Source organism: Oncorhynchus gorbuscha, linkage group LG20, assembly GCF_021184085.1.
Source record: "Oncorhynchus gorbuscha isolate QuinsamMale2020 ecotype Even-year linkage group LG20, OgorEven_v1.0, whole genome shotgun sequence".
NCBI lineage: Eukaryota > Metazoa > Chordata > Actinopteri > Salmoniformes > Salmonidae > Oncorhynchus > Oncorhynchus gorbuscha.
Genome location: NC_060192.1, coordinates 39,946,649 through 39,963,428, shown reverse-complemented (window position 1 = coordinate 39,963,428; position 16,780 = coordinate 39,946,649). Strand labels below are relative to the sequence as shown.

Here is a 16,780-nt window from a genome sequence, read left to right as displayed (position 1 = left end):
GATGAGTTGGACCGCAGAGAAGGAAAAGCAGCCAACAAGTGCTCAGCATATGTGGAAACTCCTTTAAGACTGTTGGAAAAGCGTTCCAGGTGAAGCTTGTTGAGAGAATGCCAAGATTGTGCAAAGCTGTCATCAAGGAAAAAGGTGGCTACTTTGAAGAATTTTAAATAAAAAATATTTTTGATTTGTTTAACACTTTTTTGGTTACTACATGATTCCATATGTGTTACTTCATAGTTTTGATGTCTTCACTATTATTCTACAATGTAGAAAATAGTCCAAATAAAGAAAAACTCTGGAATGGGTAGGTGTGTCCAAACTTTTGACTGGTACTGTATATATATATATATATATATATATATATATATATATATATATATATATATATATATATATATATATATATATATATATATATACACAAAATACAAATTTATTTTTACAAATTTGTAACCCGTTTTTGTAGTAGACACAAATCTATCTTCCACAGGTTACCTTCAGACAAGTCCTATGACACTTGTGGGGGTCGTAGAGTCTCCCCTTTCCATTTAGGGGTCATACTAGTTTTGCAGGACAAACCATTCGAACGCTACAGACGTTTTCTCGAAACGACAGACTTTTGGGATGTGTCATGGTCTGATAAACCCTGCTCACCACAGATGATGTGTCATGGTCTGATAAACCCTGCTCACCACAGATGTGTCCTGGTCTGATAAACCCTGCTCACCACAGATGTGTCATGGTCTGATAAACCCTGCTCACCACAGATGTGTCCTGGTCTGATAAACCCTGCTCACCACAGATGTGTCCTGGTCTGATAAACCCTGCTCACCACAGATGTGTCCTGGTCTGATAAACCCTGCTCACCACAGATGTGTCCTGGTCTGATAAACCCTGCTCACCACAGATGTGTCAAGGTCTGATAAACCCATTTTTAAATTGTTTAAAATTATGTTATTTAGATTCGACTCTAGGGGGGTAAAAATAACCTTGAGAAAAACGACTATACTTATCATAGTGATTCAGGAGTAACATTGAAACTGAATAATACCAACATTAGACAACTATAACGAAAACCCTGAAATTGCTGAAATAAGTAAATCAAATCATTAATGAGAGAATAGCTAGATTAACTGATAATACAAATAGCAGTGAGAATAAATAACACCAAGTGAGAGGGCACTATTTTGTAAAAGAGACAACAAAAATTTAACACCATCTTTTCACGTGTGAAAAAAAATAATTTGCATTTTCACATGTGAAAAAAATTGCATTTTAAAATGTGAACAAATTAATTTGCATTTTCACATGTGAAAAAAATGCATCTGGTTTTTCCATAAGGGTTGAACTATGTTGAATAGGTTTATTTATGAAAAATAACAGCACAGTGAATTAGGTTTACAGTGTCTGTTTGTGTATCCTATTTAACCAACATGACATATTCCTTCTATTCTCCCTCACCAGATCAGAGATGTCTTCTTCCATTTTGGGAACATATAGCAGCAGCTGATCCTCTACACACACCTTCAGACGCAGGTAGAAGTTAGACGGGTCCAGTTTATGGGCCTAGGGATGGAGAGGTAGAAGTTAAAAAGGGTCGAGTGAGAGTGAGAGAGAGGGGAGAGCGAGAGAGAGAGAGCGAGAGAGAGAGAGAGAGAGACAGAGGGAGACCAAAATGGAGATGTATGGGTAAACCACTTCTCTAATCTGTTTGGCTCTATAACATATACATGATCAAATACAGATCTTAGAATCAACTATTTAAGACTACCAGAACCCACTGGATTCTCCAATTACATTGAATGAGTTACAGGACAAATTTGGCATGAGGGTCTGCTATACAAACTGATGGAAAGTGGTGTTGGGGGTAAAACATACGACATTATAAAATCCATGTACACAAACAACAAGTGTGTGGTTAAAATTGGCAAAAAACACACACATTTCTTCACACAGGGTCGTGGGGTTAGACAGGGATGCAGCTTAAGCCCCACCCTCTTCAACATATATATCAACGAATTGGCGTGGGAACTAGAAAAGTCTGCAGCACCCTGCCTCACCCTACTAGAATCCGAAGTCAAATGTCTGCTGTTTGCTGATGATCTGGTGCTTCTGTCACCAACCAAGGAGGGCCTACAGCAGCACCTAGATCTTATGCACAGATTCTGTCAGACCTGGGCCCTGACAGTAAATCTCAGTAAGACCAAAATAATGGTGTTCCAAAAAAGGTCCAGTCACCAGGACCACAAATACAAATTCCATCTAGACACTGTTGCCCTAGAGCATACAAAAAACTATACATACCTTGGCCTAAACATCAGCGCCACAGGTAACTTCCACAAAGCTGTGAACGATCTGAGAGACAAGGCAAGAAGGGCATTCTATGCCATCAAAAGGAACATAAATTTCAACATACCAATTAGGATTTGGCTAAAAATACTTGAATCAGTCATAGAGCCCATTGCCCTTTATGGTTGTGAGGTCTGGGGTCCACTCACCAACCAAGACTTCACAAAATGGGACAAACACCAAATTGAGACTATGCACGCAGAATTCGGCAAAACTATCCTCTGTGTACAACGTAGAACACCAAATAAAGCATGCAGAGCAGAATTAGGCCGATACCCACTAATTATCAAAATCCAGAAAAGAGCCGTTAAATTCTATAACCACCTAAAAGGAAGTGATTCCCAAACCTTCCACAACAAAGGCCATCACCTACAGAGAGATGAACCTGGAGAAGAGTCCCCTAAGCTAGCTGGTCCTGGGCTTCTGTTCACAAACAAAAACACACCATACAGAGCCCCGGGACAGCAGCACAATTCGACCCAACCAAATCATGAGAAAACAAAAAGATAATTACTTGACACATTGGAAAGAATTAACAAAAGAGCAAACTAGAATGCTATTTGGCCCTACACAGAGAGTACACAGCGGCAGAATACCTGACCACTGTGACTGACCCAAAATTAAGGAAAGCTTTGACTATGTACAGACTCAGTGAGCATAGCCTTGCTATTGAGAAAGGCCGTCGTAGGCAGACATGGCTCTCAAGAGAAGACAGGCTATGTGCACACTGCCCACAAAATGAGGTGGAAACTGAGCTGCACTTCCTAACCTCCTGCCCAATGTATGACCATATTAGAGAGACATATTTCCCCCAGATTACACAGATCCACAAAGATTTCGAAAATAAATCCAATTTACTGGGTGAAATTCCACAGTGTGCCATCACAGCAGCAAGATTTGTGACCTGTTGCCACGAGAAAAGGGCAACCAGTGAAGAACACACCATTGTAAATACAACCCATATTTATGCTTATTTATTTTATCTTGTGTCCTTTATCATTTGTACATTGTTAAAACACTGTATATATAATATGACATTTGTAATGTCTTTATTGTTATGAAACTTCTGTATGTGTAATGTTTACTGTTAATTTTTTTTGTTTATTTCACTTGATATATTATCTACCTCACTTGCCTTGGCAATGTTAACACATGTTTCCCATGACAATAAAGCCCTTTGAATTGAATTGAGAGAAAGAGAGAGAGAGAGAGAGAGAGAGAGAGAGAGAGAGAGAGAGAGAGAGAGAGAGAGAGAGAGAGAGAGACAGAGAGAGAGAGAGACAGAGAGAGAGAGAGAGAGAGAGAGAGAGAGTGAGAGAGAGAGAGAGAGAGAGAGAGAGAGAGAGAGAGAGAGAGAGAGAGAGAGAGAGAGAGAGAGGGAGAGAGAGAGAGAGAGTGTGAGACAGAGAGAGAGAGAGTGAGAGAGAGAGAAAAACAGAGACAGAGAGAAACAGTGACAGAGAGAGAGAGAGAGACATTAATTTGCAAAGACACCAGAGCCAATTCATGTTAATATTGAAGCTGCTGAGATTGAAACCCTGGATAAGATTGAGGTTATGAGAGCTTGGTTCCAGATGTCACGGTTGAAAAGAGGGACAGAACGTTTTCACACACGTTTCTGTCTCCACATGTGTTTCTGTCTCCACGCGTATTCTCCACATGTGTTTCTGTCTCCACGTGTGTTTCTGTCTCCACATGTGTTTCTGTCTCCACGTGTGTCTCTGTCTCCACATGTGTATCTGTCTCCACGTGTGTATCTGTCTCCACGTGTGTTTCTGTCTCCATGTGTGTTTCTGTCTCCACATGTGTTTCTGTCTCCACATGTGTTTCTGTCTCCACGTGTGTTTCTACATGTGTTTCTGTCTCCACATGTGTTTCTGTCTCCACATGTGTTTCTGTCTCCACGTGTGTTTCTGTCTCCACATGTGTTTCTGTCTCCACATGTGTTTCTGTCTCCACATGTGTTTCTGTCTCCACGTGTGTTTCTGTCTCCACGTGTGTTTCTGTCTCCACATGTGTCTCCACATGTGTTTCTGTCTCCACATGTGTTTCTGTCTCCACATGTGTTTCTGTCTCCACATGTGTCTCCACATGTGTTTCTGTCTCCACGTGTGTTTCTGTCTCCACGTGTGTTTCTGTCTCCACATGTGTTTCTGTCTCCACATGTGTCTCCACATGTGTTTCTGTCTCCACATGTGTTTCTGTCTCCACATGTGTCTCCACATGTGTTTCTGTCTCCACGTGTGTTTCTGTCTCCACGTGTGTTTCTGTCTCCACATGTGTTTCTGTCTCCACGTGTGTTTCTGTCTCCACGTGTGTTTCTGTCTCCACGTGTGTTTCTGTCTCCACATGTGTTTCTGTCTCCACATGTGTTTCTGTCTCCACATGTGTTTCTACATGTGTTTCTGTCTCCACATGTGTTTCTGTCTCCACATGTGTTTCTGTCTCCACATGTGTTTCTGTCTCCACGTGTGTTTCTGTCTCCACATGTGTTTCTGTCTCCACATGTGTTTCTGTCTCTACATGTGTTTCTACATGTGTTTCTGTCTCCACATGCGTTTCTGTCTCCACATGTGTTTCTGTCTCCACATGTGTTTCTACATGTGTTTCTGTCTTCACATGTGTTTCTACATGTGTTTCTGTCTCCACATGTGTTTCTGTCTCCACGTGTGTTTCTGTCTCCACATGTGTTTCTGTCTCCACGTGTGTTTCTGTCTCCACATGTGTTTCTGTCTCCACATGTGTTTCTGTCTCCACATGTGTTGTTACAAACAATCTACCCAAAATAATCAGTAATGTGAAAGTGGAAGAAAAATGTTAACTTTGTAAAATATATACATATCTATGAACAACAAAATTATTCAGAACCCCTAGACTTTTACCACATTTAGTTAGTAAAAAAAACAAGTTAAATATTAGCTAACTTATTTAAAACAAATTAAAAACAGAAATACCTTATTTACATAAATATACAGACCCTTTGTTATGAGACTCTAAATTGAGCTCAGGCTCATTGTGTTAACATTGAGATGTTTCTACAACTTGATGGGAGTCCACCTGTGGTAAATTAAAGAGACTGGACATGATTTGGAAAGGCACACACCTGTCTATATAAGGTCACACAGTTGGCAGTGCATGTCAGATCAAAAAACAAGCCATGAGGTCGAAGGAATTATTCGTAGAGCTCCGAGACACGATTGTGTCAAGGCACAGATCTGGGGAAGGGTACCAAAACATTTCTGCAGAAAGTACCCCACGTCTTGGTCAGGGAGGTGACCAAGAACCTGATGGTCACTGACAAAGTGGACTCCATCATTCTGAAATGGAAGAAGTTTGGCACCATCAAGACTCTTCCTAGACCTGGATGCCAAACTGAGCAATCTGGGGAGAAGGGCCTTGGTCAGGGAGGTGACCAAGAACCTGATGGTCACTGACAGAAGTCCAGAGTATCATCTGTGGAGATGGGAGAACCTTCCAGAAGGACAACTATCTCTGCAGCACTCTACCAATCAGGCCTTTATAGTAGAGTGGCCAGACGGAAGCCACTCCTCAGTAAAAGGTCAGCCCGCTTGGAGTTTGCCAAAAGGCACCTAAAGTCTCTCAGAACATGAGAAACAAGATTCTCTGGTCTGATGAAACCAAGACTGAACTCTTTGGCCTGAATGCCAAGCATCACGTCTGGTGGAAACATGGCACAATCCCTACGATGAAGCATGGTGGTGGCAGCATCATGCTGTGGGGATGTTTTTCAGTGGCAGGAACTGGGAAACTTGTCTGGATTGAGGGAAAGATGAACGGAGCAAAGTACAGAGAGATCCTTGATGAGAACCTGCTCCAGAGCGCTCAAGACCTCAGACTGGGGTGAAGGTTCACCCCAGACAACGACCCTAAGCAATCAGCCAAGACAATGCAGGAGTGGCTTCAGGACAAGTCTCTGAATGTCCTTGAAGGCCAAGTCAGCATGCATGCGCCCAGCGCACCACAAGGAGTCGCTAGAGCGCGATGGGACAAGGACATCCCGGCCGGAAAACTCTCATGGGCCAATTGTGCGCTGCCTCATTGGTCTCCCGGTCACGGCCCGCTGCAACACAGCCTGGGATCGAACCCGGGTCTGCAGTGACACACTGCGATACAGTGCCTTAGACCGTTGCGCCACTTGGGAGGCCACACCCATCATTATTATATTTCCCAACATGCTCTACTGCAGGTAGATTTTTTAGGATTGTTTTTAATATCTGTGTTTTTTGCACCTACATTGATTGATTTGATTGATTGATTATAGTTATGCTTCAAAGAAAACAATACAGAGTCTTGTATTAAAACCCCTGTTGTTCTGGATGACTGTGTAATCTCGCTCTCAGAGCATGCGCACACCAGCTGGTAGGTGTCGTCACAAACATTTTCAATCTCTCCTTGTCCCAGTCTATAATCCCAGTCTGTAATCTGTCAGAGGAAGGCCTTAAAAATTGTCAGAACTTCAGCCACCCAAGCCAGTTCACTACTGTCCGGCAAACAACACCAGAACATAGGCTCTTGGAACAACAGGCTTCGAGACACCTTCTACCCACAAGCCAAACAGCTGATAAATAGCCATCAGACTGCTAAATAGCCATCAGACTGCTAAATAGCCATCAGACTGATAAATGGCCATCAGACTGATAAATAGCCATAAGACTGCTAAATAGCCATCAGACTGATAAATAGCCATCAGACTGCTAAATAGCCATCAGACTGCTAAATAGCCATCAGACTGCTAAATAGCCATCAGACTGATAAATAGCCATCAGACTGCTAAATAGCCATCAGACTGATAAATAGCCATCAGACTGGTAAATAGCCATCAGACTGATAAATAAGACTGAATAGTTGATTAAATGGTTACACAGACAATGTGAGTTGACCATATTTTGCACTTACTATACACACTATATACACACTATACACTATATACATTATACACACACTATATACACACTATACACACACTATACACACACTATATACACACTATACACTATATACACACTATACACACACTATACACACACTATATACACTATATACAGCCTATACACTATATACACTATATACACACTATACACTATATACACTATATACACTATACACACACTCTATACACTATATACACACTATACACACTATACACACCATATACACCATATACACACTATATATACAGACTATATACACACTATATACACACTATATACACACTATATACACACTATATACACACCATATACACACTATATATACAGACTATATACACACTATATACACACTATATACACACCATATACACACCATATACACACCATACACATATATACACACTATACACACTATATACACACTATATACACACTATATACACACCATACACATATATACACACTATACACACTATATACACACTATACACACTATATACACACAATATACACACTATATACACTATATACACACCATATACACACTATATACACACTATACACACTATATACACACTATATACACTATATACACACCATATACACACTAAATACACACTATACACACTATATACACTATATACACACTATACACACTATATACACACTATACACACTATACACACGATATACACACTATATACACCCATATACACACTATATACACACCATATACACACTATATACACACTATACACACAATATACACACTATATACACACCACATACACTGAGGAAGTACACTATATACACACTATACACACCATATACACACTATATACACACTATATATACACACGATATATACAGACTATATACACACCATATACACACCATATACACACCATACACATATATACACACTATACACACTATATACACACTATATACACACTATATACACACTATACACACTATACACATGATATACACTATATACACACCATATACACACTATATACACACAATATACAAATATACACACTATAAACATCATATACACACTATACACACTATATACACACTATACACACTATATACACACCATATACACACTATATACACAATAAATACACACTATATACACTATATACACACTATACACACTATATACACACTATACACACTATATACACACTATACACATATATACACACTATACACACTATATACACACTATACACACTATATACACACTATATACACACTATATACACACTATACACACGATATACACACCATATACACACTATACACACGATATACACACTATATACACACCATATTCACACTATACACACTATATACACACTATATACACACTATATACACACCATATACACACCATACACATATATACACACTATACACACTATATACACACTATACACACCATATACACACTATATACACACTATACACACTATATACACACTATATACACTATATACACACCATATACACACTAAATACACACTATACACACTATATACACTATATACACACTATACACACTATACACACGATATACACACTATATACACACCATATACACACTATATACACACTATATACACACCATATACACACTATATACACACCATATACACACTATATACACACTATACACACAATATACACACTATATACACACCACATACACACTATATACACACTATACACACCATATACACACTATATACACACTATATATACACACGATATATACAGACTATATACACACCATATACACACCATATACACACCATACACATATATACACACTATACACACTATATACACACTATATACACACTATATACACACTATACACACTATACACATGATATACACTATATACACACCATATACACACTATATACACACAATATACACACTATATACACACTATATACACATCATATACACACTATACACACTATATACACACTATACACACTATATACACACCATATACACACTATATACACAATAAATACACACTATATACACTATATACACACTATACACACTATATACACACTATACACACTATATACACACTATACACACTATATACACACTATACACACTATATACACACTATACACACTATATACACACACTATATACACACTATATACACACTATACACACGATATACACACCATATACACACTATACACACGATATACACACTATATACACACCATATTCACACTATACACACTATATACACACTATATACACACTATATACACACCATATACACACCATACACATATATACACACTATACACACTATATACACACTATACACACTATATACACACTATATACACAATATATACACACTATATACACTATATACACACCATATACACACTATATACACACTATACACACTATATACACACACCATATACACACTATATACACTATATACACACGATATACACACTATATACACACCATATACACACTATATACACACTATATACACACTATACACACTATATACACACTATACACACTATATACACACTATACACACACTATATACACACTATATACACACCATATACACACTATACACACTATATACACACTATATACACATCATGTACACACTAGACTATATACACACTATATACATACTATATACACTATATACACACTATATACACACTATATACACATCATATACACACTAGACTATATACACACTATATACATACTATATACACTACATACACACTATATACACACCATAGACAGACTAGACTATATACACACTATATACATACTATATACACACTATATACACACCATATACACCCTAGACTATATACACACCATATACACACTATATACACACTATACACACTATATACACACCATATACACACTATACACACTATACACACTATATACACACCATATACACACTATATACACACTATACACACTATATACACACCATATACACACTATACTCACTATACACACTATATACACACCATATACACACCATATACACACAATATACACACTATATACACACAATATACACACTATATACACACTATATACACACTATATACACATCATATACACACTAGACTATATACACACTATATACATACTATATACACTATATACACATTATATACACATCATATACACACTAGACTATATACACACTATATACATACTATATACACTACATGCACACTATATACACACCATATACACACTAGACTATATACACACTATATACATACTATATACACACTATATACACACCATATACCCCCTAGACTATATACACACTATATATATACACTATATATACACCATATACACACTATATACATACTATATACACACTAGACTATACACACACTATATACACACTATATACACACTATATACATGCTAGACTATACACACACTATATACACACCATATACACACTATATACACACTAGACTATACACACACTATATACACACCATATACCCACTATATACACCATATACACACTATGATAAGACTATTTACACACTAGACTATACCCACACTATATACACACTCTAGATTTACCCTAGAATAGAAGTAACAGTAATAGGAGTTCTCTCTAGATTTACACTAGAATAGAAGTAACAGTAATAGGAGTTCTCTCTAGATTTACACTAGAATAGAAGTAACAGTAATAGGAGTTCTCTCTAGATTAACACTAGAATAGAAGTAACAGTAATAGGAGTTCTCTCTAGATTAACCCTAGAATAGAAGTAACAGTAATAGGAGTTCTCTCTAGATTAACCCTAGAATAGAAGTAACAGTCAAGTCTAATGCAGTATTAATTTGAGTTTCATTAACACTCATCATAATGTAACACTATAATCAGAGTAGTTTTTACACTCTGTAGACTGGGACCATATGTACTCTGAGTTGGTGTTCAAATTAACTCTGATGATACTGTGTACAAGCTGGTTGTTAGGTGTAGTGTGTAACATGTATAATCTATGTAATCTAAGTAGCCCACCTTGCAGACAGCGTCCAGGGTATCTTCTGCAGTCTCCCCTGGTTGAATGACGACAAGCACAGGCTGGTCGTTAGGTAGACACACCCAGGATGGGGCCAGGTAGTCAGGAACCCAAATCTCACTGTCCACGCTGTCCTGGGGAATCATTTTCAATGAAGCCTCCTCCTTCTGGATATGGAAATGGAGGAGAAAGGGAATTAAAATGATAACAAACTAAATAAATAATATTGCTGAAATACTCTATACTACTTCCTGAAATACTCTATACTATTACCTGAAATACTCTATACTATTACCTGAAATACTCCATACTATTACCTGAAATACTCCATACTATTACCTGAAATACTCCATACTATTCCCTGAAATACTCTATACTATTACCTGAAATACTCTATACTATTACCTGAAATACTCTATACTATTACCTGAAATACTCTATACTATTATCTGAGATACTCTATATATACTATTACCTGAAATACTCTATACTATTACCTGAAATACTCTATACTACTTCCTGAAATACTCTATACTATTACCTGAAATACTCTATACTATTACCTGAAATACTCCATACTATTACCTGAAATACTCCATACTACTACCTGAAATACTTCATACTATTACCTGAAATACTCCATACTATTACCTGAAATACTCTATACTATTATCTGAAATACTCTATACTATTACCTGAAATACTCTATATATAGTATTACCTGAAATACTCTATACTATTACCTGAAATACTCCATACTATTATCTGAAATACTCCATACTATTATCTGAAATACTCCATACTATTACCTGAAATATTCTATACTATTACCTGAAATACTCTATACTATTACCTGAAATACTCCATACTATTACCTGAAATACTCCATACTATTACCTGAAATACTCTATACTATTATCTGAAATACTCTATACTATTACCTGAAATACTCTATACTATTATCTGAAATACTCTATATATACTATTACCTGAAATACTCTATACTATTACCTGAAATATTCTATACTATTATCTGAAATACTCTATATATAGTATTACCTGAAATACTCTATACTATTACCTGAAATACTCTATACTATTACCTGAAATACTCTATACTATTACCTGAAATACTCTATACTATTACCTGAAATACTCTATACTATTACCTGAAATACTCTATACTATTATCTGAAATACTCTATATATACTATTACCTGAAATACTCTATACTATTACCTGAAATATTCTATACTATTATCTGAAATACTCCATACTATTACCTGAAATATTCTATACTATTACCTGAAATACTCTATACTATTACCTGAAATACTCCATACTATTACCTGAAATACTCTATACTATTATCTGAAATACTCTATATATAGTATTACCTGAAATACTCTATACTATTACCTGAAATACTCTATACTATTACCTGAAATACTCTATACTATTACCTGAAATACTCTATACTATTATCTGAGATACTCTATATATACTATTACCTGAAATACTCTATACTATTACCTGAAATACTCTATACTACTTCCTGAAATACTCTATACTATTACCTGAAATACTCTATACTATTACCTGAAATACTCCATACTATTACCTGAAATACTCCATACTACTACCTGAAATACTTCATACTATTACCTGAAATACTCCATACTATTACCTGAAATACTCTATACTATTATCTGAAATACTCTATACTATTACCTGAAATACTCTATATATAGTATTACCTGAAATACTCTATACTATTACCTGAAATACTCCATACTATTATCTGAAATACTCCATACTATTATCTGAAATACTCTATACTATTACCTGAAATACTCCATACTATTACCTGAAATACTCCATACTATTACCTGAAATACTCTATACTATTATCTGAAATACTCTATACTATTACCTGAAATACTCTATACTATTATCTGAAATACTCTATATATACTATTACCTGAAATACTCTATACTATTACCTGAAATATTCTATACTATTATCTGAAATACTCTATATATAGTATTACCTGAAATACTCTATACTATTACCTGAAATACTCTATACTATTACCTGAAATACTCTATACTATTACCTGAAATACTCTATACTATTACCTGAAATACTCTATACTATTACCTGAAATACTCTATACTATTATCTGAAATACTCTATATATACTATTACCTGAAATACTCTATACTATTACCTGAAATATTCTATACTATTATCTGAAATACTCCATACTATTACCTGAAATATTCTATACTATTACCTGAAATACTCTATACTATTACCTGAAATACTCCATACTATTACCTGAAATACTCTATATATATATAGTATTACCTGAAATACTCTATTACCTGAAATACTCTATACTATTACCTGAAATACTCCATACTATTACCTGAAATACTACTATTACCTGAAATACTATACTATTATCTGAAATACTCTATACTATTACCTGAAATACTCTATACTATTACCTGAAATACTCTATACTATTATCTGAAATACTCCATACTATTACCTGAAATACTCTATACTATTACCTGAAATACTCTATACTATTACCTGAAATACTCTATACTATTACCTGAAATACTCTATACTATTACCTGAAATATTCTATACTATTATCTGAAATACTCCATACTATTACCTGAAATATTCTATACTATTACCTGAAATACTATACTATTACTAAATACTATACTATTACCTGAAATACTCTATACTATTACCTGAAATACTCTATACTATTATCTGAGATACTCTATACTATTACCTGAAATACTCCATACTATTATCTGAAATACTCCATACTATTGTCTGAAATACTCCATACTATTCCAAAAAACATATATACTAGTACATACAGTACAGTACTTTTACAGTATCATGACAGAAGGAATTTAACAAGCAACCAGCAGTCCATGTTATGTATTCTACACAATTCAAACGTATTTTGCTCAGAGACAGTGAAAACACAATAATTCCACAGCTAATAACTCCATTCTAATAAACATTAATTATATAGCTATTAACTTTAGTCAAATACACGTTAATTCCACAGCTAATAACTCCAGTCTAATACACAGCTAATAACTCCAGTATTTCAGAATGCAGTGGAGTAAAAGTAAAAGTTATAAATATAAATTATAAATGAAAGTACAGACCAAAAACTACTTAAGTAGTAAAGTATTTTACACCACTGCCAATCACTAAGACTGCCATCCTGCCAGACTGCCATCCTGCCAGACTGCCATCCTGCCAATCACTAAGACTGCCATCCTGCCAGACTGCCATCCTGCCAATCACTAAGACTGCCATCCTGCCAGACTGCCATCCTGCCAGACTGCCATCCTGCCAATCACTAAGACTGCCATTCTGCCAGACTGCCATCCTGCCAGACTGCCATCCTGCCAATCACTAAGACTGCCATCCTGCCAGACTGCCATCCTGCCAGACTGCCATCCTGCCAGACTGCCTATCACTAAGACTGCCATCCTGCCTATCACTAAGACTGCCATCCTGCCAGACTGCCATCCTGCCAATCACTAAGACTGCCATCCTGCCAGACTGCCATCCTGCCAATCACTAAGACTGCCAGTCTGCCAGACTGCCATCCTGCCATCCTGCCAATCACTAAGACTGCCATCCTGCCAGACTGCCATCCTGCCAATCACTAAGACTGCCAGTCTGCCAGACTGCCATCCTGCCAGACTGCCATCCTGCCAATCACTAAGACTGCCATCCTGCCAGACTGCCATCCTGCCAATCACTAAGACTGCCAGTCTGCCAGACTGCCATCCTGCCAGACTGCCATCCTGCCAATCACTAAGACTGCCATCCTGCCAGACTGCCATCCTGCCTGTCACTAAGACTGCCATCCTGCCTGTCACTAAGACTGCCATCCTGCCAATCACTAAGACTGCCAGTCTGCCAGACTGCCATCCTGCCAGACTGCCATCCTGCCTATCACTAAGACTGCCATCCTGCCAATCACTAAGACTGCCATCCTGCCTGTCACTAAGACTGCCATTCTGCCTGTCACTAAGACTGCCATCCTGCCTGTCACTAAGACTGCCATTCTGCCTGTCACTAAGACTGCCATCCTGCCTGTCACTAAGACTGCCATCCTGCCTGTCACTAAGACTGCCATCCTGCCATCCTGTCTCTCTCTCTCTGTCTCTCTGTGTGTCCCTGTCTCTGTCTCTCTGTGTCTCTCTCTCTCTCTCTCTCTCTCTCTCTCTCTCTCTCTCTCTCTCTCTCTCTCTCTCTCTCTCTCTCTCTCTCTCTGTCTCTGTCTCTCTGTGTGTCTCTCTGTCTCTCTGTGTCTCTCTGTGTCTCTCTGTGTCTCTCTGTGTCTCTCTCTCTCTCTCTCTCTCTCTCTCTCTCTCTCTCTCTCTCTCTCTCTCTCTCTCTCTCTCTCTCTCTCTCTCTCTCTCTCTCTCTCTCTGTCTCTGTCTCTGTGTGCTCTGTGTGTCTCTGGCTCTGTCTCTCTGTGTGTGTCTCTCTCTCTCTGTCTCTCTGTGTGTCTCTGTCTCTGTCTCTCTGTGTGTGTCTCTCTCTCTCTGTCTCTCTGTGTGTCTCTGTCTCTGTCTCTCTGTGTGTCTCTGTCTCTCTCTCTCTCTGTCTCTCTCTCTGTCTCTGTCTCTCTGTGTGTCTCTCTGTGTGTCTCTCTCTGTCTCTGTCTCTGTCTCTCTGTGTGTCTCTCTCTGTCTCTCTGTGTGTCTCTCTCTGTCTCTCTGTGTGTGTGTCTCTCTCTCTCTCTCTCTCTCTCTCCTCTCTACCCCCTCTCTCTCTCTCCTCTCCTCTCCTTCTCTCTCTCTCTCTGTCTCTCTATCCTTCTTACTTCCCTCCTATCTCTTTGTTCCTCCATCCCTCCATCCCTCATCTATCTAATTCCCATCCCGTCTGTCTCTCCTTTCCATTTATCCATCATCCCATCCCTCGGTACCATCTCCATCTGTCCGCTGGTAGTGTGTCAGTCTACCTCTGTGGTCCTCTGTTTAACTGTGTGTGTGTGAAAGAAAGAGAGATGGGGGAGCCCACACTCACGTAGACATGGGGTATCTCACACACACAGAGAGACAAAGAGAGAGACAGAGATAGGCAGAGAGAGGGAGAGAGAGAGAAACAGAGAGAGAGAGAGACAGAGAGGGAGGGAGACAGAGAGGGAGGGAGACAGAGGGGGGAGGGAGGGAGGGAGGGAGGGAGGGGGAGGGAGGGAGGGAGGGGGAGAGGGAGGGAGGGAGGGAGACAGGACAGGGAGACAGACAGAGGACAGAGGACAGAGACAGACAGACAGAGAGACAGACAGAGAGACAGACAGACAG

General features: G+C 38.0%; 1 protein-coding gene across 3 annotated transcripts in view; it reads right to left on the bottom strand.

Moving 5' to 3' along the window:
• The window catches only part of tiam1a (TIAM Rac1 associated GEF 1a), a 219,818-nt gene that overhangs the window by 104,608 nt on the left and 98,430 nt on the right, over nt 1-16,780 (bottom strand). For all 3 annotated transcript variants that reach the window (XR_006833819.1, XM_046316758.1, XM_046316759.1), the window contains exons 12-13: nt 11,410-11,577; nt 1,462-1,566 (exon numbers count right to left, since the gene is read on the bottom strand). Coding sequence is in view for 2 of the 3 variants with exons in the window: in XM_046316758.1 (XP_046172714.1) it covers nt 1,462-1,566; nt 11,410-11,577 (273 nt within the window). In the remaining variant the exon portion in view is untranslated. The remainder of the gene's footprint in view (nt 1-1,461; nt 1,567-11,409; nt 11,578-16,780) is intronic.